The sequence below is a fragment of the Mastomys coucha genome, unplaced genomic scaffold, assembly GCF_008632895.1.
Source record: "Mastomys coucha isolate ucsf_1 unplaced genomic scaffold, UCSF_Mcou_1 pScaffold15, whole genome shotgun sequence".
In the NCBI taxonomy this organism is placed as follows: Eukaryota; Metazoa; Chordata; class Mammalia; order Rodentia; family Muridae; genus Mastomys; species Mastomys coucha.
In genome coordinates this window covers 53,274,151-53,299,475 of record NW_022196897.1, presented here as the reverse complement: position 1 = coordinate 53,299,475, position 25,325 = coordinate 53,274,151, and the positions used below count along the sequence as shown (strand labels likewise).

The 25,325-nt window shown below is 35.4% G+C and overlaps 1 protein-coding gene and 1 long non-coding RNA gene across 4 annotated transcripts in view; one reads left to right on the top strand and one right to left on the bottom strand.

Moving 5' to 3' along the window:
* The window catches only part of LOC116090256, a 110,317-nt gene that overhangs the window by 16,438 nt on the left and 68,554 nt on the right, over nucleotides 1-25,325 (bottom strand). The gene's annotated exons all lie outside the window — the stretch shown is intronic.
* The window catches only part of Scn9a (sodium voltage-gated channel alpha subunit 9), a 145,008-nt gene that overhangs the window by 100,484 nt on the left and 19,199 nt on the right, over nucleotides 1-25,325 (top strand). For all 3 annotated transcript variants that reach the window (XM_031370487.1, XM_031370486.1, XM_031370488.1), the window contains 3 exons: nucleotides 2,493-2,969; nucleotides 13,408-13,525; nucleotides 22,530-22,684. In XM_031370487.1, the coding sequence (XP_031226347.1) occupies nucleotides 2,493-2,969; nucleotides 13,408-13,525; nucleotides 22,530-22,684 (750 nt within the window). The remainder of the gene's footprint in view (nucleotides 1-2,492; nucleotides 2,970-13,407; nucleotides 13,526-22,529; nucleotides 22,685-25,325) is intronic.

The window sequence follows — 25,325 nt, the reverse complement described above, 5'->3', positions numbered from 1 at the left end:
AGAGAGAGAGAGAGAGAGGGGAGCAACATATGCCTGGACTAATAGATACTATGATTAGATCACAAGTGAGCTAGCAGAATTAAAAGCTTTTTAATCTCCGTCTGTCTCTCCTTCCCCACCCATTTCTTTCTCTCTCTCAAAAAAAAAAGGCCATCAATATATTGTTAGAAAGCCCCTAAACAAAGAGAACAAGAGCATACAAGATTCAGTGCCTTGTTGCTTCATGTGACCTGAAACACAACACCAATAATTGCTCTTCAGAAAAAAAATACACTAAGAGAAACAAGGAAGAGGCTGTAGACTATGCTAAACTTTTGACCAAAATAATGAAGGAAGCCAAAGTAAAATTGCAGAAATGGATTGCCAAGAGACATAGTCAGTCCTGGCCTCTTTAAGAGCCTCTACTTCTAAGTATGAGTTCAGTTAAAAACAAGTCTGTCAGATAAACAAATAAGTAATCAGACCTTGAAAAAAAAATGAAGCTTAATTCACAAAGTTGATAGTCAACTCTTAAGTAACAAGGAACTACTGCCAATATAAGTTTAACATGGGAGAAGCATACAAATCTATTTTTGATATGGAGCTTTATGTTAAAGCTTAAATTGATCTAATGTTTTCAAATTTCCTCATGGGGCTTGAGATATGGATAAGCAGATGAGAGTGCAGTCAATGTAAGAAAAGAACCCAATTTCAGTTCCCAGAAGCCACTTAAAAAGCAGGGTCCTATGTGCCTCTAAGACTGACATTGTAGGGGTAGAGACAGGAAGATCACTTTGGCTTGCTGGCTATCAGTCTATCATCAATCCAGATTCGGTAAGAGACCCTGACTAATAGCAGAAATCTGAAAGTGCTAGAGGAGGACACAGACACAGAAACACACTCACGTGAGCACACACACACACACACACACACACACACACACACACACACACACACGGAAGAAAACTCAGTTTATTTCCAGTTACTGAAATCATTAAAAACACAAGTTTTAGAAGTTGATTTTAGTCCATTCTAGTCTGTGGTAAGACAATGATGAAAACTGCTGTCTTCAAATTGGACTTTGTAAATCAATTGTTTTCATAAGTACTTATTTTTCTTCCTAATATCTTAGTAGAAGCTATATGAAATTGACTTTGTTTTCACTTTTGATATCCATTAAACAAATAGATAGATAGATAGATAGATAGATAGATAGATAGATAGATAGATAGATAGACAGACAGACAGACAGATAGACAGAGATAGAGATATATCAGTTCTCATCATTTTCAAAGCAAAATATAATCGCAGTATCTATTCTTATTGAAGAAATGGTGTACCATAAGCATAGTACTAGAAAGAATTTTATCACTTGGATCTAGTGAATAAACTATTAATTTAAGACAGATCTTTGGGATTTTTTCATCTGTATTCCTATTAAAACATATGTCCTTAATAAAATACTAAAAAGGACAACAATTTGAAAGTTGCTAAGACTCCTTAGCAACTACCAATATTGTTTTCTATGATTCCATGTTAGTCTGACTTCTCATCCCTGTAACAAACACCTGATGTAGCATTTAAAGGAAGGAAGATTTATTTGGCTTTCATCTTAGCAGTTTCAATGCATCATGGCAAAGAGGGCATGGTAGAGCCTAGCAGATTACAAGATTTCAGCCAGGAAGCAGAGAGTTCATCTAAGCTATATCCTTCTCTTTTTCCTCCCTTAATTCCATCCAGATCCCCAGCCTACATAGAAAAATGAAGTAAGATAAGTTGGGCATTGAAGACACCTATATTTAATTGTAGTTCAGTTATGTTTGTGGCTCTCATGTAAAACATTTAAATATACATACAATTTATATGTTTTTTGCCCTCTGTGAAAATCTTAGCACCTGAAATTAACCTGGATACTTAATTTACAAAGGAAATACATAAATGGCTTTTCTTTCATGTAAGACCTTGCTTCAAGGGTACAAATTTCCCTGTCTTCCTTGGCCACTTCTTCCAGGACTTAAATGATACACAGTAAAGGGAACTAATCAGTTTTATTGTCTTGCATGACTTATTTTCAATGTGCTTAAATCATGACTGGAATGTTCAGCACAATGACAAAAATCTAGTTTTGTTGTAGTCTTTGTTTTCTGTGAAAGTAGAGCAGTGATTATAGGTGAGTTAAGAGAACCTTTGAGAGTCTTTAAAGGGAGTTTGGTTGGCTCCCATTAGAGAACAAAAATAGAGTGATCAATGTCATGGTGACAATGGTGTAGGATGAGTCTCTGCTCCTCAGGGCAACTCATCATGAGTATTGCTTGCCCTTTGCTGCCCAAGTCCCTCTGTCTATATATGGAGAGAGTACTGAGACCCCCTCTGACCTGTTTTTACCAGTTCATGAAAAAGTGCTTTGTCTTTTTGTCATTGTCATTATATCATGACCTATATAATTCTGAAAAGTATGCTTCTTTGTATTTCCCATGTCCCTGTTCTTCCCCCTCCCATCCACCCTGATCTAGGTCCTGAACCTGTTTCTGGCTTTATTACTGAGTTCCTTTAGTTCTGACAATCTTACAGCAATTGAAGAAGACACTGATGCAAACAATCTCCAGATTGCAGTGGCCAGAATTAAAAGAGGAATCAATTATGTAAAACAGACCCTGCGTGAATTCATTCTAAAATCATTTTCCAAAAAGCCAAAGGGCTCCAAGGACACGAAACGAACAGCGGATCCCAACAACAAAAAAGAAAATTATATCTCAAACCGTACCCTTGCAGAGATGAGCAAAGATCACAATTTCCTCAAAGAAAAGGATAAGATCAGCGGTTATGGCAGCAGTCTAGACAAAAGCTTTATGGATGAAAACGATTACCAGTCCTTTATTCATAATCCCAGCCTCACAGTGACAGTGCCCATTGCACCTGGGGAGTCTGATTTGGAGAATATGAACACAGAAGAGCTTAGCAGTGACTCAGATAGCGACTACAGCAAAGAGGTAAGGTCACTTTGCATATATTGTTGCCCTGATAACCTGTAGATAAACCAACATTTGAGACACATGGTATCTGGGGTCTAACACTGGCCATGCTAAGGGAGATATGGTGGGTGTCATTTCAAACACCTTGCTGACTGTTCAGATAAGGTTTTCTTGCTGTTTCTTAATAATTGATGTAACCCTGCATAGACAATGGGATCTTCCCACCATCCATCTCTTTCTTGTCACCAATGCTACAATTAAACAGACTTCACCTCTCGCCTGTTAAATTCATTTGTCATCTCCATCACCCTTACCTTTGCAGTCACTACCTGACAATTCTGACTAGTCCCTCTGCCCCCATTTTTCATCTACTCCATGCACTAAAGCTAATTTCACTGCAGTTCACCCATTACCAAGTACTTCCCATGAGAGACTCACACATGGCTTCCCAAGTCTCTGGAAGCGTGCACTCCATGTAAAAGCTTTGCCCTAGAAACCCCAACAGCCTTGACCTCCAGTGTTTCCCCTGCTTTCCTGCAATGCTATCCCTAACACCAGTAACTTTCCTTCTACTCCACAAATACTTCCTACCTGTGTGACCTGGCTTGAGATTTCTTTCTATGGGCAAAAATCCTGAATAAATCTTCATAATTTGAATTTGATACCCATCTATAAAGTCATTGTTAGCTAAATCACAGCTTACATGATTGTGTGCGAAGTTCTCCTCACACCTAATCTCTTCAGTCCTTTCTAACCTCTGCACTAGTTGACAGAAAATCGTCTCATTTTTAGGCCTACGTGATCTTATTCCTCTCCTGATTTATTATTTAGATTTAAATTTAATTTTATGAGTAAATGATACTATGAGTTCAGAACAAAAACTTTAAAATTCATTTGTGGCTTCTCTTCCCACCTCAGCCTATGTGTATCTAAGCAAATCAATGTATGTACTGTGCTATATTTAACTTCTGTCAAATATAATAACCATAATGCATCACTAATTATTATTTAGAAATGGTTTTCTGTGATGTTTTTATAATTTTCTGATTTTCATACTATAAATTATTGGTTATATTTGTCAAGTATCATTAATTTGTTTAAACCTATTAAAACTTGCCATTCATAAATTTACAGTCAATATATCAGAAAGGTTACATGATATAGTAGTGGGCAATTTAGTATTCACCTACATATGCATATATACATATATATGTGTATATATATATATACATATATATATATATCCAGTGTAGTCCATGTACATGCCATGATAATTATTTATTGAATGAATAAATGATTAAATAAACATATTGGGAGTGTATATCACTAAGTTAAAAAAAACCTTACCTGATGACCAAAATCAGGAAGAAACTCCTTTATATATTTTAAAATCTTTCACATAGAAAAGAAATACAAAAATTTTACTAATATCAGCTTGCTGAAAACCCAATGCTATAAATGTAACTTTTGTAGCATGTCTCTGAGTTTAGTCTCATATGGAAGAGGAAATTAACCCAGTGACCAAAGTTTTCTCCTAATAACAAGGAAAGTTATGAAGTTTTGATTGCCTGACTAAAATCCTACTTGTCAAGGAAATTTATAAGACAGGAAAGTCAACCAAAGCCATTTGAACTTGCTTACTAACATCCAAGGGGATTCTTTCACCAACAGTTTTAACCTCATCTTAACCAGACTATATGTTGTCAAGGACTAGTCCAAATAAAAAATACATCCTAATGTACCAGAGTGACTAAATATGGTTTTATGAGGGTGGGGATGAATAGATACATTCCATACAAATGCATTTAACTTAGAAGAATGGATGTATAATTATGGCACTAAAATATACAAAAGGTAGCTAAATTTCTGGAATTAGGCAATGAATAGACTATACTTTGGGACATCCCAACATTCAAATGAAGCTGGGAGGTAGATATCAGGAAATACAAGTCTAAAGTTGCAAAAAGGTTGGAATCATGTATGGGTTATTATGCAAATCATTGGAGACATTATATAGAGATAGCTATGGAAAGATCTGAAGGAGAATATTCTCTGGAAACACTTAACAGCTATATGATGTGTGAAATACCACAGTATTAGAGGGTATGTTAAGCTGCTGCGTTTCTAACAGCCATTTCTCCTGCTCCTACAGAATTTCTTGTGCTAGCATAGTTCTTAGAGTAGTCTCAACTTAAAACAAGGGGGTCTGGTCAGTTCTAGACTCTTAACAGTATGGAGACTCCACTCTGTCTTCCAGGAGAGGGAGCATAATTCTGAACAAGGTCCCTCATTTCTGACACAGCACTTTATACAGAGGACCTCAGTCTTTTGCCGCAAAATCAATGAGCCACTCACCAAAAAGTGGCATACTACTCCAGCACCCATACATAATAAGAGTCCTGTAATCTGTAAAACCTGAAAAGTATATGGAGAGAAGGAGGCAGAGACAGAGACAGAGAGCGGAAGAAAATTAAACAGTGTAGTTCTTCTGCTACATATTCCTCTTCACCATAGTAGATATGATGTCCATACATATAGAAAACTGAGACTCTAAAAGACTAATAAACTATGTTTTTTGTAGATGTTTCTGGAGGTTTTTTGGTTTGGATGCTAAATCTATACCACAGTTGTATATGCCATAGAAAGGCGAGACAGTAAATAGAAATGAAAACAACCTTATGTTACTCCCAGCAAGAGTGAAGTTTAGGATCAGATATTCTGTTTCAATGGTATTTGGCATTTGCTGATTAATTGGGAGTCTAACATTGTATTGAATTTTGAGATATTTCCATATAATATAAAGGAAAAAGAAAATGTGTTGGGGGAACCTTTACTCTACAAGTATTTTATTGATTTTAATTGCCTAAACGTTATGCAACAAATTATAATTATTTCATCCATTTCTTCCATTCGTATACAACAGGAGTATTGATTCCTATTTTCTATATAGTGTCCAGCATTAAGACAGGTATATTGTTTCCTTTCATAGATTACAGTCTTTAAATATTTTGATTCATTTTCAATACTTGATTTCCAAGTTGACACTAAATGTTCATGTACTTTAAAGGTAAATATTAAGTAGTAATTGATAAAAGTAATGAAATAATTTTAATCTAGTGATTCACAAGTGAGATAAATATGCAAACCATTGCAACACAAGTAGGTTAAGCACATTCTGGAACAGGATCCTAATGTATCCCATCGGGGGACTTCAAAATAAGATACATATATTTTAAGGCTGGAAGCGGTGGCCCTTGAGCCCAACTCTGAAACACAGAGGTAAATTAACTAGCCATCTGAACCACAGAAGGAAATCTCAGACCACCCACCACGCCTTCATATCTCTTACCTAATTTCACTCACTTATCCCTCCACTCATTTTCCTACTCAGTATTTAAGTCTGACAGCCGTCACCTCTGAAGAAAAGCCAATGAAATGCATTCATTATATTGATTTGATGAATTGTTACTTAAATGTGTACAATCACCAAAGTTAAATGTTTTATATCTACTTACTTGAATTTCTTCATTGTTATTAAGCCTGTCTCAAAGGCTTAGCTTGGTTTTCTTCCTCATCCTTTCACTATAGGGCAGCTTATATTTTCACTTAGCATGGAACTTTGTAAAATAAAATCTTCACCAGCAGCGCTCAACTGGCCAAATTTCTTTATTTATTAGTTTGTATTGAGGGGAGCTGCTCTTTGACCCAGCCTTTAGTGTGTTAGCTCACTAAAATCAACCACTCTTCTAGAGAATTCTACTTGGATCATTTCTATCGTGCAGATAGGATCCAAAATCTTAGAAAATGTTCTATCTTTATTGGGCGATGAAACATTGGTCTGGAATATCTAAATAATAATTTTGTATTCTTTATGCTTTGATAGATTTGGAAGTGCAGCTTTCCTCCTGCAATGTTTAAACTTTTGAATTTAATTAAACATGATAATTGAATGTAAATTGAGAAAGGTTTATTTTGAGTATTTTTTCAAATTATATACTGTTACTTTCACCCAGCTCACACAGCTTATATTTTTAAAATATTGATTTTATTATAGGATAAATATGAAAACTGCTTAGTACATAATAGTGTATATGTTTACTTGCTGAAAAAATGAAATTTTAAAACTAGATAATTATTCTTTATGTCTACTTGTATGACATTTTGTTTTTAATATGTTCCAAATATAACACTAATATTAAGTACATAGCATGTATTTCAGACAAATACTTAGTTCCTACTTGCAGGTAAAAGACCTTGTAGACTTTAAGTCATAGTTGACTGCTTCCTCTTGCTGCTTTTCTCAGCTTCAGAACTTAACCCTCTCACCTCTGCAGGGGTAAAACCACAGTGGAACGCCCCGGGATACAGCTCTGTGCTTTAACTACGCAGAGACACATGTGACCACTTTTACACAGGTTACTTAAAACATCATACATATATGATTTTTCCTCAGTGTCTTGCATGCTGTTCGGCTACAAAATCTCTCTGCCTGACCCATTGCAAGAAAGTAGGAAAAAACCTATAATTGTTCCATCGATGAATCAACTTCACAGCATGTCCCTGGGGTTATTCCATTGGTTTTTTGTGACTTTCTTGATTACTCTCTTGGTATAGCTTTCATGTTCTGAACTGATTTCAAATGCATGAACTATAGAATGTTATTGGATGGATTATAAAAGTAAGATACGGTAGAAAATACTTTGAAGTCAGATTTCAAATAAAAAAATACTTTCTGCTTTAACAATTTAATCTCACCCAAGTTTAGTGGGAGGAATATTTTATATGTAAACATTAAAATCATAGTAGGAGAGGATCGTTTCATTTCCAGCTTTGATTTCACAGAGTAGAAAATTAAGGCTCAATATTGGCTGCTTTCATACATATCTAAGAAAGTAAGAGCAGAGCCAATGTACCCAACCAGGTCTAGATTTTGAATAAATTTGAAATGATTTAGCAATGATAGCACTTTATTTTTATAAGCAATTCATGAACTCAGACATGTATACTCATAGTAAATACCATAAAGTTAATGTTATTAAGCTATGCCTACCAATGAGAAGTGTATTTGAAATGTATCATTTAATCCCAGAAGTGATATCTCTCACTGATGAGAGTAGATTTCTGATTCTACTCAGAGTTCCCTCTCCTTGTGTTCAGTGAGAATAAGTGACCTATGCATTCAGCTTTATTTCACTATGCTGCAGACACTTGTGCTAAGATTATGGACCATAATGTAGGTTACTTTACCTAATATTTCTAAAACATAGGCAAAACTCTCTGATATCAAGTAATATCTATTAACTGTAGTATTATCTTTGAAGGACTGAGTAAGGAAGCCACCCTAAGACTCTTGCCTTATTTTATAATCCAGCTCATAGTTTGACTTTCTCTGTCATTGTTGAAATGTTTGTACTATTTGTTGTCCATTGTGCAATGAGGAAAGCAAAGTGTTATGCTGAAATAGTCACACCCGAGGGACAATGACACTAAGATAAAAGAAAAATATAAAAAACAACAACAACAAAAAAATCCCTGATGTTTCAGTGTTCTGAGCACATGAAGTTATTGTAAATAGTTTTAAAAAAAGAATATTACCTTTTTAGTTGCTAGTGGTTTGAACTTAATGATCTTGATTAAAACTATTTCACAATATAATAGATATCCAAATAAATCATGAATAAAAATATACAATATACAATATCCCTTATATAATTAGAGTAAATCATACAATGTTACAGCCATTTTTAGATGTACACTTAAATGTAGTTACATGTACTTATGTGTACATAATATATACACATTACTATATGTGGTGTATAGATATATGATTATATTGTGAATTCATAAATTTCTTGCCAAACTAGTATTAGAAAAGATGCAGTACATATCAAGAAATGATATTCCTGGGCTTGGAGAGGAACTCAGTGCTGGATCTCAATTCAGTTCCTAGCAACCAAGTCAAGTTACCCACAACTGCCTGTAACTCCTATTTGAAGGATTCGCTGCCCTATTCTAGCTTCTGTAAGCACTGCACCAACATCCTCAAACACAGACACACATAAGATTTAAAATTCTGACAAAGTATAAGCTGAGCCTTTCCATTGTAAAGAGTGATTTAGAATGTGGTGCTTTGATAGAAGCTGCCTGTACAAAGGATAGAAGACATTGTTCACACATGAAAACTTTGTATTGTACATTGTGTGTTCAATATTAGAAATTCATATGTTCAGAAAACTTGTAATTATTCCATTCTTTGGATTTTTCCCCTTCTGTTCTCTACTTAGGGGACAATGGCATTATGAAACTATACAGATTTTTTTCTTTCTCATTTGTTTTAAATTTATGAACTTGGGGCTTTGAATCGACACTTGGACACACACACTCCGTCTTCCTGTTTGTTTTGTTTAAATCCTTGCTAACTGACTTGGAATTTTTCAACAGGTGCTGGTTATGATAACGTTTACCAAAAGCTTTTGGAGTATTTCCTATCAGTCCCTATGATAGCACACAGAAACATTGAAAACCCTATTGGGGAAAGCCCCTTCCATTTTAGTTAGAATAAAGTTCTAAGATTATACTACAGGATTTAAACAAACAACAACCAAAATACTGCCTTCAAACTCCTTATGTTTCCAAACATTACCTTTGCCTCTCCATGTTTTGAGCCAAGGTCTTACCATGTTACTATATCACTTACATGGAGGGTATGGAGAGTCCTTGATAGAGGATGCTTAGGAAATTAAGGTTTCAGTAAAGTCATTGCTGTACTTTATGTTTTCTTCCCAATGGCTAAGGTTGCCCTCATTTTTTTAATATCTAAAACTACATGCCATGTTGACTGTGTGAGTTATTACTGCTAAGCATTAACACTGAATACAAGGCTGATCCTAGCATGCTAACCAGGCTTTCTGATAGCAAAATTGAGGAAAATTAGAAAAGAAAATAATAAAAGAAAAGTGCATCCTTACCCCTTATTAGTAAATGTGCAGGAGATTTAGTTGCTCATAATTAAAAAGTAAAGCAACATTTTACTGCAATTTGTCAAAATATTGAAAATGTTCTAAGCTAGTGAAAAGGATGTGAACATCTAGACAGAAGGATGATTCTGTTGACCTTTCTATTGTTTGGGCGTGTCTACAGTATTTTTAACTTGTAGCAGCAGCTTTGGAAAAAACAATTTGAGAATTTCTTTAGTGATCTGAAAACTCACAGTTCTAAGCTTTCAGTGAGAAAGAGAAATTATTTCACTCAACACGATAGCATAGGAGGCATATTGCAGCTCACCCCCAGTCTTAAGGGCTGCAGAAAGTTGAGAAACGACAGCCATGAAAAGCCTTAAGAGCTGAAAAATGAAGGATGCTTTAGCTTGTCCTTTGATCCTTTCTTCTGAACTTTACTCTTTTACCCTGCACTAGTTCCATAGAAATAAAAGAAATATAATTAAAATACACTTTCAATCAAAGTCATAGTTTCAAAAAAGGATGGCAAACTCTGGCATACCTTCTCGTCTCAGTGTAAGTGAGGAGACACTGATCCCATGTTCTCTTCATTGATCTGATAAATAAAAGGTATCTTTGGTTGCAAACAAATAAATGATGGAGGAAGTATATCATTCATTTCATATTAAAATGAAATTAAATATCTTAATATTAAATTAGTACCATTATTTGATTCATTTTTCATATCTAACTACAAAGAAAATTTTTAAATGATAAATAATACAAAATAAAATAATTATAAGATTATGGAAAATATGGCAAGTAAATATAAATAAGATTATATAAATAAATAAAAATATCTAAATAAAACAAATTTGAGTGCTTAAGGTTAGAGGTGTTTGCTGTACTCATTAAGTGAATATTACTTCAAGATAACACATTATAGCTATCACCTTTTGCACATAAAGGTATTTTTATATGACTCTATGAAGTGTTAAAGTTTACAAAAGCTGATTAGATTAGAAAAAACTCTGTATTTCTAGACCACACATAGTACATATATATGTATTTTATATAAAGTACATAATTAATTACTGTGTGAACAAATAATACACTCATTGTAAACTTAACTATTGACCACAACAATTTGACTTACATAAATTAATTATCATTCATTTCAGAGATGATAATTTTTATTCCAGTGAACAATAGCACTGTGCTGCTATTGTTTCTGAGTCAAACTAAATTTAATTGGCAGAAAAATCAGTATCTCTACAAAGAGGTTTGAATAGAAGGAGACACTGTATAAACTCTTCCTACATTTTACTTCCTAATAATGTAAAGGGATAAATCTTTATTAATGCTATTTTATTGAAATTATTTTTCTCATACAACACATTCTGATCATGGTTTCCCCCTTGCCCACACCTCAGTAAGCTAATTGCTTATGCTGTCACTACCCCATCAAAATTCTGCCAAAATACAAATGAGAATAGTTTCACTTAAAAGTTGCTGCCAGTTGAAGGGAAGCTGTTCCGACTATGCTACTGTTAATATTTTGACTCAATACAGGGAAGTGATTTGTATTCTTGTCAATAAATCTTCCCACTGATTTGTATACAAATGAAAGCCATGGATTCCTCTCACAGGTGTAAGGTTGGTATCCTTTCCATAGAATTTATGGTCTTGTCTTTGGTTCCTTAGTGACAATTCGCTGCAGCTTTGAAGTAATAAACTAAGAACATCAGGTAATTGTAATACATTATATATAGTATGAAAGTTTTGTTTTGTAGAATTACCATTATATAAACTATTAGCCACTTTAAGTGTCTTCTAGGAAGAACTACTTACAGACCAGTGTTTATATTGAAGCCTGACCTCCTACAGGGTGTTCAGTGTAACATAGGATAATTCTTTATTAATGCTCTTTTTGTTGAAATTACTTTTATATAATATATCCTGATCTTGTTTTCCCCTCTCCCAACATGTCAGTAAGCCCCAAATCATGCTTCAAAATATGCTTTCACTAATTAATATTTCTCTTTCTTTAAGGTATTTTAGATTAATTTAACCACTTAAAACAACCAACCTTTAAACTGTAATTGTATACCCTTTATAACTTATATTAATAATGAAAGCCTTCACCTGGTTATAATAACATCTACTGAGGAATTCATTAAATAAGCTGTCTCTAATTCTTCCCGTGGGTTCTAAAAAGGACAACCAATATTCAATCTGTACAACATTCCAATGCTGCCCTGATTAATGAGTGAGGTGTGATTAGTGCAACCCTGAGTACTCAATTTAGTACTCTTAAAAAGAACTGCAAAATCCATCTTAAAAGCTAATATTTTAGATTAAACCTGTGCTCGTAATACAAATTTATTGACAAAAGAATCATTGAAAATGAGTATTTTTTTAGTTTAGCACCTGTACTTGCTTAAAATATTCTCCCAAACTTAAATTATAATCTTAATAAGTGAAGCATTATTATGATAAGTTGTAGTTTTCCATATTCATGTATTGCTTAGCAAATGAGGATAAGAAATGAACTCTTCGATTGGTGTGATGCTCTACGCTCTACAAACCAACATTAGGTATTTGGCTGAGTTTTTCTACAGTTACTGTACGTACTGTATCTAAAATCTTCTGTGTATGTGTGCATACCTGCAGACATACTACTTGATCATAAAGTTTGCAAGAGGAACTCGTCGGCATTATGATCAGCAGAATGATCATGACGAGTTCATTGCTCTCATGTGTGAGCCTGCCATGTTTAATTCCATTAACGTTTTGTTTCAGCACTTGCATGTGATGCCCCTTAAGTAGCCATCTTTTTTTCCTTGAAAAATAATACTTTATGATCTTCTTTTTCATGCAGTAAAATTTGAGGTTAAAATGGGTGGTGTTGGTATGGTCTTTAACATTTGGACTCCAATACAAGTGTATGTTTAATATTTGTCTTGTTTAAAAACTTTCTATCTATAGTATCCTGATACCTATTCTGTTGTAAAAGTAAATAGAACCTATTTGGATATTATTATATATTTTTAAAATCCATACTGCTTAAAATCTTTTCTCGAATCTATCAGCTCTGTACTTTTAGTCATGCAGCACTGGCAACTTTATACTTGCATGTACATTCCCAGAGGTCAGTTATCCCCAAAGAATAATTGCTCATAAGTTGATATTAAACTTAATATAATAGTAAGTGTGGCCAATAATTTTCCCAAACTACAAGTTAACATAAAATGTTTCCTCTTGAAAGCTTTGTCCAAATGTTTAATTGCTACCATTGTGAAATAAATTATTTTTTGCAGGATGTATAGATAGAAAGATCAGTTATGGTTGTACCATAGGGTAACTTGACCTCAACATGTGTTCTATGTTTTTATGGCCATCATACTGTTAAACATCTTTCATGATACTTTGCATGACTGATCATTAAATGAAGTTTGAATGTCATACTAACATTCACTAAATAACCTGTGTGGTGGTGGTGGTGAATTTCTTTTTAGAGACGGAACCGATCAAGTTCTTCAGAGTGCAGCACAGTTGATAACCCTCTTCCAGGAGAAGAGGAGGCAGAAGCTGAGCCCATAAATGCAGATGAGCCTGAAGCCTGTTTTACAGATGGTAAGGGAGAACACTGAAGCTCTCTCATTCACTAGTGCTTTGGGTTTTGTCTTAGTACATGTTATCTGGGAACTATTTGCCAAAAGGGAGTTTCCCATTCTTTCCAAGTACTGTACTCTATTTAAGTGCCCCTGTATGTCTGACATCTATTGAGAGTAGTTTCCAATGGCCCTTTTCCTTCACCCTGCTCACCAACCCACCCTTTCCCGCTTCCTGACCCTGGCATTCCTCTACACTGGGGCATAGAACCTTCACAGGGCCAAGGGCCTCTCCTCCCATTGATGACTGACTAGGCTACATATGCTGCTGGAGTTCCACCATGTGTACTCTTTGGTTGGTGGTTTAGTCTCTGGGAGCTCTGAGGGTACTATTTAGTTCATATTGTTGTTCCTCCTAAGGGGCTGCAAACCCTTCAGCTCAAGAAGTTAGACTCCAGAAAACCAAATAACCCTACTAAAAATGGTGTACATAGCTAAACAAAGAATTCTCAACTAATGAATACTGAATGGCTGAGAATCACCTAAAGAAATGTTCAACATCCTTAGTCATCAGGGAAATGCAAATCAAAACAACCCTGAGATTCCACCTCATACCAGTCAGAATGGCTAGGATTAAAAAACTCAGGTGACAGCTTGATCTTATAGAGGCACTTTCTCAATTGATGTTCTCTCCTTTTAGATGAATCTAGCTTGTGTCAAGTTGACATAAAAACTAGCCAAGACCCTGGGATACAATGTAATGGGACATGTGTTGCCAGGATTTCCATTCTTTTAACTATTAGAATGATTCATCAAGACTTCATGAATAATTTGATCTGGTTGACTGAGGTGTCTCAAAATTCATCTCCACCCTACATTCATAGAACACATAGCATTCCACTGCTGTTTCTCCTCTACCTCTCTGAGAGTTATAAAATTTATTCCTGTTTCTTCTAATGACCATGTTATGTGAATCCCATAAATAATGCCATACTGAAATAGCATTCTTAAAGCCAGAGAGGTTTGAACCATAGCTATGACTTGTATGAGCATTTTGTACTATTATCCTTGATAATATCTGGGATGTCAATACATATCAATATATGTACCCTAGGCCCCACACTTGAGAAATAAATCTGCTTAACAAGAGCCTTCTGGTGCTATCAAATATTGCTTGAAATATCCCAAGTGTAACACACACACACACACACACACACACACACACACACACACACACATGTATGAATACTACTCAACTCTAAAGAAAATTTTAAAGTTTAAAATTTTGCAGAGAAATTATTAGCCTTTAAATTTAATATTAAGTCAGCTTATCCAACTGAAGAATGACAAGAAAAGAACTGCTTATTCTCTAGCATATATAGAATCTAGCTGATAATATGTGGATAAATGTAAAGAAGTGAGTCTGTGGAGACAGTATAACATTAATATAGAGAGCAAGAAGAGTTAAGCATAAGGTGGTGGGGAAGGGCTGGATGCAGGAAAGAAGATGCAAAAGTAATGTCTTTCCTAGTTTTAATTCTCCTGTGATTTTCCCTTTGGTGTTGGTGGTGAATAGGACATAAAATGCATTCAGTACTGAAAGTATAACATTTCATGAGAAGCTCCATGCTCCCCGTCTGAACACCCCTTCTACCTGTACAGAGGATGAGTTGTACAGACTTTGAGTCCGCTTAATTTTGATGGTTTATGGTGTTATTTATTCACAAAGTTTTTAATAATAAAGTTTTAAAATTTAACATACTCAGCTGTGAAAGTTGGTGTTCCCCTCCTTCTATATCTGTATCTTCTTCCAATTTTAAATCTTTTTATTGAATATTTTCTTTATTTACATTTCAAACGTTATCCCCTTTACCGGTTTCCTCCCTCCTGGAAACACCCTATCACATCCTCCCTCCCCCTGCTTCTACCAGTAAGTTACTGTGAAGCCTTAACCTATTTTCATCTCTAGTTCACAGAATCGGGGTAGACCCAAATCAGAGGTGATTCTACAGCATGATAAAATTTGGGGATTTTTTGAGCAATCAAATCAGAACCAGAATTTTCTTACATCATCTGAAAATCCTGCTACTTTTAAGCTGTCTGTTTACCTTTTTTTCTTGTACTGAAAATAGATTTTTTTCATGCAATATAATTTACTTAAAGTTAACCATTTATTTCTAAAAAGAAACTTTCTTACCCCTTTTCACTTTGTGCCACCCTAAACTTCAAAGTATTCTTGAAATCTTCCAGGGATTTCACTCAAATTAAAAAATTTGATAGTGTTTTAGGAAAGTGTCCAGCACTATCTATCTAAGTCTTATGCCATCTAAGTAAAATAAAAAACTGAGGGCCAGGCAATAGTGTGGTCTAATAATATAAGGCACAAATTTTGATCCTCATAGACATGAGTTTTAGTCAACTCGCCTTTAATTGTTGCCTCTGAGAGGGAGCATATTATTTTAATTTAAATGATTTTATTTATTTACATTCCAGTCATTGCCTCCCTCCCACAGTTTCTCATCCCATTCCTCTTCCCCATTGCCTCCAGGGGGCGCTCCCTACTCCCAGTAAGCCTCCCCCTTCCCTGGAGCCACAAGTCTCTCCAGGATTAAGCACACCTTCTCCCACTGACGCCAGACTAGGCAGACCACTGCTACTTATATGCCAGGGCCCTCTCAGCCTGTGTATGCTCCTGGTTGGTGGCTCAATCTCTGGGAGCTCCCTGAGGTCTGGGTTAATTGAGATTGCTGGTCTTCCTATGGGGTTGGTCTCCCCTTCGGTTTCTTCAATCCTTCCCTTAATTCAACCAAAGGGGTCCCCGACTCCAGTCCAATGGTTGGGTGTTAAGTATCTGCTTCTGTCTCAGTCAGATGCTGGTAAAGCCTCTCAAAGGACAGCCATGCCGGGCTGAGGGAGCATATGTTTAAATCCTGAATTTTTTTTATTTAAAACAAAGTAGCATTAACTTTCATGTAAATTGTGAAATTCTAAAATGACATAATATTTTTTAGATATTTTCTTTATTAACATGTAAATTTCTCCTTTCCCAGTTTCCCTTCCAAAAAACAAACAAACAAACAAACAAAAACAAATCCCTGTTGCCTCCCCCCCTCCCCATGCCTGCCACCCCACCCTCTCCCACTTATTTGCCCTGGCATTCCCCTACACTGGGGCACAGAACCTTCACAGGGCCGAGGACCTCTCCTCCTATTGATGATCAAATTTGCAATTCTCTACTATACACATGCTGCCAGAACAATCAGACCCACCATGTGCAGTCCTTGGTTGGTGGTTGAAACCCTGGGAGTTCTGATTGTACTAGTTAGTTCATATTGTTCTTCGTCCTAAGGGGCAGCAAACTCCATAGGTTCTTTCTCTAATCCTTCATTGGGGATAAGTGGTTATTAGCCTAGAAGTTTGGAATACAGGAAGAACAACCCACAAACCACAAGAAACTCAAGAAGAAGGAAAACCAAAAGGTGGACATTTCATTCCTTCTTAAAGGGGGGAACCAAATACCCATGAAAGGAGTTGCAGAGATTAACTATGGAGCAGAGACTGAAGGAAGGACAAGCCAGCCTGAATATAGCTATCTCCTGAGAGGCTCTAACAGTATCTGACTAATACAGATGTAGAAGCTCACAGCCATCCATTGAACTGAGTACACGGTCCCCAATGAAGGATTTAGAGAAAGGGCATAATTCTTATGAATTAGTTAGCATGATTCTTGTCTTGTTTTTTTTTTTTTTTCACTATTTCTAAAATGGTTTCAAGTGTTTTAGCAATCCTACATGAACGGTGCCAACACCTATGTCCCTGATTCACAGTCTGTTCATTGGATTACCTACACTAAAATTCCTTTTAGAAATCACTGATGTGCTTTCAGGCTCCACAATTTTTTAAAGAAGGCTCCTAAGACAGTCACACATTAGAAAAATGACTGGAAAATAAATATATCTAGACTACAATGATATTTTTATTTTCTTTAGATATACATCAAATTTATTTTATATGAGAAACAAAGGAGATTACAACCTATCTATATTTTGTGTTTATTGGAATCAGTTCTGTGAGCAAAGCCATGGAGTTCTCTTAAGAAAGGTTAAGTAAATAATACTTAATGCATTTATTCTGTCAGACAGGCAGAAGATGCCTACAGTCCCAGTAACTGTGAGACAAAACATCATGGAGAATACTTTTGTACTTATTCTGAAACTATCAATAATATCTAAATTTAGACCCATTATAAAAATAATGTTATGGAATCACATTTTCAAGTCAACTGAGTTTGGATCAGTGAAAGTTGACCAAGAGAAGATATATACATATATTCAGTAGAGGCTCTCCATTGCTCTCAGGACCTGTTTTGGTATGAAGCTTGATGTAACAAATAGGGAAATTAATGTGCTCAGCCTCTGAACCACTTATCCAATCAATAAACACTTAGTAAATGTCTGCTGTATATCATTGCCACTTCTTGGCACTGCAATATAATAAAGTCGGGTAAAAAAATGCCCTTTATATAACTAAACACCAACATATAGATAAATCAAAAAAGAAAAGTTAATGCTAAGAAAGGGCTAGGGACTTATCCTGTAAACAACATAGCTCCTGCAGGCCTTTGATCAAGACTGGAGTGAGATTAAATGGGCTATGAAAATAAATGAAGATTCAATATTTTTTGATGGGTCAACAGAAGCCCTTTTCTGTGGTGAAATATACCTAACATTTCAGGAAAATCTAGATATCACTATATATTGAAAAGTTTGACAGAAAATGAATATAAGAGCTTTGAAAGATAACAATAATACAATTATGAAGTCTTACAGCTTCTCAAGAGAGGACAGTAGACAACAACTGGCAGAATCTTGATGCTTTCTTGGGGTTACTGAGGAAATCCAGATGAAGGAGTTAATAGGGTCTTAGTGTAATGTAATAGAGTTGGGAATGGTAAGACTATGAAATTCTGACTACTTTTATGGTAAACTAGAAAGACATGCTAATGACCAGGAGTGAGGTGAGAAAACAGGAAGTGAACAATACAAACTCAGAAACCAGAAACTTACTGACTCTGAAATTTTGAGAAGTGTGTGTTCCCAGAAAGGGAAATAGAGAACATGCCAACTTCCGCTGGAAATCATCTCTTACAAATTCATGATGGACCTATAAGAGCTAAGGTAGAACTAATGGCAGTTCAGAGCAGATTTGACCCACTGGGAATATTCTATTGAGAAGGTCAACAGAAAAAACAAAGAAACATAAAGCTAAATAAGAGTGGTGCTTTCAACCAATATGAGTGATTTTTTTCTGTCCTTTGCCATAAAGCTATTGATTCTTCTCTGTTTTTTACTGTTGCCTTGCTAATGAGTTTTTTCAACTGCTATCTATCTTCCTTTTGAGTCATTTTCTCTTCTACTAGCTACATCTTTCCTTAATTCTCATCATGGCTTTATAATTCAAGCCTTCCCATTCCTTCCATAGGTCTCATGATGGTCTCCATTGTCTTTAATGTCTTAGAAATGAACTAATTATGAGTATGACAAACAAATTAATTATGGGTATGGCATAATTATGGTTCTATTGTATTGTATTTTTTAGAATTATTTGATTAGTAAATTTATATCACCAGAATCTGAGTTAAAAAGGAACCTCAGTTTTGTTTTGTTTTCTTAATCAGGTTTTCAGTTAAGTTTGTTGGCAGAGCCAATTTATCTTCTCTTTAAAATATTCTGAGTTCATCAATTCTTTGTATAAATGAATAATAACTAATAAGCAATTCTCACTTTAATAATAGAGTAAACAATTCCATTCGGTTTTTTATTTTCTTTTTTTTTTGAGAAGAAATTATGAACAAAACATTTGTTTTAGATCATGTAAATACTTATAGTATTAAAAAGTTTGTTTTTCTAATCAGTTTTATATTGATTATATTAATTATAATGTAGTGTTCTAGGGTGACCTGTCTTTAGATAGTTTCCTTGATATTGGTGATCATTGCTTTAACATGATGAAATCTAACCTGGACTTTATGTAATATATCACAAAAGCAAACTAATGAACCCACCCAAAAGACAAAGACCTGGCCCACCGGGACTCATTAGACAGTTTAGAGATATTGTTGTGTTTACATTTAATTAATAGTCATTCTACAGAGAAGGTATGATAACCTTGCTAACCAGCTAGGTTGGGAATCCCTGGGGATTTGGGTTTTTTTTTTTGCATGAACAGCAGGCAGGTGACTGAGCACTCCTGCATTAAGTAAGAGAGAAATTCTCCATGGTATGATCCACCCCAGGGGCAGTGGTTATGAGGCTTTGGCTCAGACAAAACTTTCCTTGTTTTTCTAATTACAATGCAGCTTGTTTTCCTTTCCATAGTCATAAAAAAATGTCTCTTTCAATTTTAAAATGAGCAACATTACACCTCACATAGCACATTCTTGACTAAAGTCCATTTGTCCTCCAACAATTCTCTTTTTAAAAGTAATTCTGGTTTTTTTTTGATCAACTTGAACATGTTAATAAATTTTTAAAATTTGCAATGATGATCTTTCCGGCCCCTCGTGTTCATATTTCAGTTTCCCTCTCCATCACTTCTCCTTTACCGCAGCCTCTTGACTTTCTATGAACACTGCTTATCACTCCCGCCACATCAATGCAACTAGTTTGTCCATGAGGGAAAAAAAGGATGCTTGCACACAGCATTTTAGTATAAGAATTTCTGATATCAATATGTGCAAAATTATATGTAATTATTACATATGTTATTATATGTAACTTGTCACACACAATCTACATATGCAACTGCCTTCCAGAATACTATTGTAGAATTTTGCCAACTGCCTGTAATTACAGTTGATGAGTAAATACAATTCATGAGGGCCAGTAAGTGTCTTCATTTATATTAGTTACTGAAACAAACACAGTTTTATTCCTACATTAATGATTTGAGGAATTTTTAATAACCACATAATGGAGGTTGAGTAAGGAGAAAGCATTTCTCAATGGGTTCTGCTGCTCATAAACACAACATAGACTTACTGTTTATCTATTTCATTAACATTCTTTCCATCATTTTATTGCACACACACACACACACACACACACACACACACACACACATACTAGTCCCCACAAATTACCTATGATGGGTTTCATTGTGTAAAGGTTTATGCCAGCCATGTTCCCACCAGGGCTGTGACCTTGTTGAGTATATAATACACAGGAGTCAAGTAGCATGATATGATACACCACTCAAAAAAAAGCCAAACTGTAGCCTCAAAAGTATGAGCTAGAGAATGATGACTAGGAAGGATAGGCTCTTAACTCTGACTACTTAGAAAGAAAATGTTGAATTCTACTTTTAGTTTCCTTAATCTCTCATAATGGTGACTTTAAATAAAACATTTTTAAAGTTTCTGAAAGTTTCCCAGGGAGTTTTTATGAACCAGTGTGGTACCAGCACACCACTTATCTTGTCCCCCATCCCATAGAGTTATTGTCACAAAATCTTCTAAATGTGAACCATTCTTCAATATTTTGTTTGTGGGATCTCATGAAATGGTCCTGACCTCTGGTATACTTATCCTAATAATTTCTGCCTCTCATTTTCCCTCTGATCTTCAGATTCTGATCCTAAACATTTACCATATACCAACATTTAAAAGTTTTATCATAATCTGTAACTCACCACCCCTCAAAGCAGCTCATATTTTTATGACCTTCACAAAGTCGCTAAATCCTGCTGATGATACAAGATGGATGTCTCCAGTCTGCTGTTGCTTTCATTTCCCCTTCCCCTTGAGGAGGATATTGTGTTGGAACCTTATAAGTTCTATGGATTTGAGTTCCTCTTCCACTTACCGGCACCATACACTATTGAGGATATCTAGTGAAATTGCCTATAAAATCGTTTTCATAATTCAGAACTGTTGGAATTCTCACAAATGATCTTCTTTATTGTAATTTTGCAATGGATCTCCTTCCAAACTCTGGCTTTTTCTGAAACCAAACTCTTTTTGCTACACATCTTTTTGATGTGTTTCAGGCTCTGTCTCTTCAGGAAACCTCTTTTGAACTCTTTTTAGTATACAAACCAGGTTATGTGGACTTCTTCCGTTCTTCCAAAATGACCTCTACATATCTGTTATTTTAATTGCCTTATCCATTTATTTCATTAATATCTGTGCCTCTTTAACCTAAATAAAATCAAAAGCCAATTCTCTGTGGAGATGAAGCTACATACAAAGACACACTAAAATACTTTATGTAAAAATGAATGAATAAGCATAAACATTTTAAGTAAAGCTTCCCTTAGTTTTTCATAGGAAGGTAGTTTAAATATGAGTCCCAATTAAAATCTTTCAAACTGAGAGCAGATTGCAATACATTTATTTGCATTTCCTAATAGCGTTTACCTTTTTATCTTAATGTTAACACTTATTTTTTCCAATATTATTGAGGATACTATACTGTTGCTCAAAGCATTTTATGTTGTGTTTACATTTATTCCATCAAACCCAAATGGTCTCACTGAACAGCTGATTCTCCTGCTTGGATATCAGGGGTGCAGGTTTACCACTCCCACGTGATTGTATGCAGTTCTGGAGACCAGTCATAACTCCCTGCTTGGCAAACACTCTACCAGCTGAACCACCCTTCCAGTTCCTTCAGAAGTTTTAAATTCAGGAGTAGAAGTGTGTCCAGTTATATTTTCTGTCAGAGAAGAAAGTCCTAAAAATTAATTTGCCTCGTTGTTACCATTGTTCCATTTATTCATTTCCTCATTAAATAATTTAAATGGTGTAGAAGAAATTAGAAAATTACAGATGATAATATATTGTGTTAAAAAAAATAATTGACAGATACTAAAAGAATGCCATCGAAATTAGACAATGAAAGAAGGTCTTGCAGCATCAGGAGAAAAAAAAAGAAATAATGTAATGTGGGAGAAGGTTGTCCCTAAATGATGTATTCTAAGCTTTTACTCTGAGTGTCAAGGTGTTCTGCATATGTCCTCCTTGCCAGGTTGTGTGAGGAGATTTCCCTGCTGCCAAGTTAATGTGGACTCCGGGAAAGGGAAAGTTTGGTGGACCATCAGGAAGACCTGCTACAGGATAGTCGAACACAGCTGGTTTGAAAGCTTCATTGTTCTCATGATCCTGCTCAGTAGCGGAGCTCTGGTAAGTGAGTTGATAACTGGACTCATGAATTAATATCTTTACACACACAAAAAGAAAGGTAAGTATGGCAAACTTTGCTGAAAATTAATCCTTAGGCTATCATAAATATGGTTCTGATTTCTTTCTCACCATTACTGTCATTGGTATATAGAAAGGCTACTGACTTAAGATTTATTTTAGTTTTTAATCATTGTGTTGGATGTGCATACACATTCATGTGAGGGTGCAACAACCACCCACAGGTGCCAGGAAGGGCCATCTGATTCATCGGAAGTGTAGTCACCAAGTGTGAGTCACCCACTGTGAATACTGTGAGCCAAATTCAGGTCTTCTGCAGAAGCACTGTGTTCTTTACCTCTGAGTCATCTCTCCAGCCCCAAAGCTATTGATCTTTGTGTATTAATTTTGTATTCTGCCATGTTGTTTGAAGTGTTATCAACTTTGAGAGTTTTGTAGTGGAGTCTGTAAGGTTAGTTAGTAGAATAGAATGAAAATAATCTGCAAATAGATATTCTTTGGCCTTTTCTTTGCATCTCTTTTATTTCCTTCTTTTGCCATATTGCTCAATAGTATTTCAAACTCTGCATTGTACTGGAATAAAAAGGAGTGGTTTATGGTCTTGCTGATTCTAGCAGGAGAAACCTGAGTTCTCCTATCTTTAGTTTGATGCTGACTAACAGTTTGTAAAGTGCATAGTATTTATCATGTTGAGGGATCCATCCCTAGCCTCCATGACTTTTGCCGTGAAAGGATTTGGGATTCTCTCAAAGATCTTTTCTTTGTTTATTGAAGCATTCATGTGCTTTATGTCTGAGTTGATTTATATGATGAATTACATTTATCTACTTACATAAATTGAACTAACCTGCATCTGTGGAATGAAGCCAACTTGGTCATGATGAATGATATTTTGCTATAATTTTGAATGCTATTTAAAAATAATTTACTGATAGTTTTTGAATGTATATTTATCATGGAGAAAAACTTGTAATTTCTCTGTCTGTGCTATTTTTGGGGAAATCTGTATTCTTGATAAACTATATGAGAACAGTCAGAGTCTACAGAATAATGCCTTTCTTAACAAGTCTAGTCTCTTAAAAATTAAAAATAGAATGTGTCTTCAGGCCGGGCGGTGGTGGCGCACACCTTTAATCCCAGTACTCGGGAGGCAGAGGCAGGTGGATTTCTGAGTTCGAGGCCAGCCTGATCTACAGTGTGAGTCCCACGACAGCCAGGGGGACTCAAAAAGACAAAAAAAAAAAAAAAAAAAAAAAAAAAAAAAAAAAAGAATATGTCTTCAGAAAGGAAATCAGAACCCTAATACTATCTTTTATAGCTCATACCCTTAATAACTAATAAAGTCTCTCAATTTTATCTTATTCTAAGTCATATATGGCCAGTTATCTTAAAGAACATATTTAAAAGGTTAAAGTTTTAAATAAACTTTTGCTCAAAACATCCAAAAAGGATACTGACATTTTGGAAGAAGCCCTCTCAAATGAATTAAAATAATCCCATGAAGAAAGGAAACAGACTCACAATTAGTTGGTGGTTTTTGCTCAAGGAGTTTCACAAGTAAGATAATGAAGATTTTGGCAATCCTGTCTGTAAAATAAATGCAAATAATAGCTATAATATAGAAAATTACCATATTTTATAATTTCTATATTCATTTATCTCATTAAATTCTCAAAAAAAGCCAGGCAGTGGTGGCGCACGCCTTTAATCCTAGCACTTGGGAGGCAGAGGCAGGCGGATTTCCGAGTTCGAGGCCAGCCTGGTCTACAGAGTGAGTTCCAGGAGAGCCGGGGCTACAGAGAGAAACCCTGTCTCGAAAAACCAAAAAAAAAAAAAAAAAATCTCAAAAAAAGTCTGAGAAAATACAAATTTCATCACTTAACAAACAAGAACACTAAATCCTGAGTTTAAAATGTTTCCTCATAGCTCAAATACAGTAAATGTTAATGTTATAACGTCAAAACCCCTTCTTTAACCCAGACAGGAAAACACAAAAAAGAAAACCAATTCCTAAAATGAAGAATAATGAAACCTAAGTCCCAACTCTCCCCTCCCTTGCCTTTATGCTTCTACACCCACAAAGTCCATCCTGCTGACTGAGACCCTGCAGCTGAGTTCACTGCCTGGTCCAGTCACAATGAGGCCTGCCATGGAGAGCCTCTTATCTCACCACCAAGACCTGATATTCCTCCTTCTGAACCTGTATCCCAATTCTAAGAGCAGACTTCATCTTTGACACCAAACTCCTTTCTTGCCATGTTTCAGAGCTACTGATTGTGCCTGGATGGTTTTCATATATTCTCTAGAACCTGGAGAAAGGCACAGCAAAGTTTTAAGGGCTAGACGCCTTCCCTGTCCCCACCTCCACCCTGCTTTCTTTTAGTATGTCCACAAGTTTTATGCATCCTTAGCAGGTATGCACATTCTTTCTAACCCAGATTCTGGTTTTGCTTCAGTATTCCTGTCAACAGTTGAAAGAAATGTGCTAAGGATAATTTTTAAAGTGTTGACACAGATTTTGCAGTGGGGTGGGGGGTAAGAACTAATCAAGTCCATAACCATTGTTAGAAAATATGTTAGTCACCAAAGCTCTTATTTAGCTCTCATTTCTTCCACGAAGTTG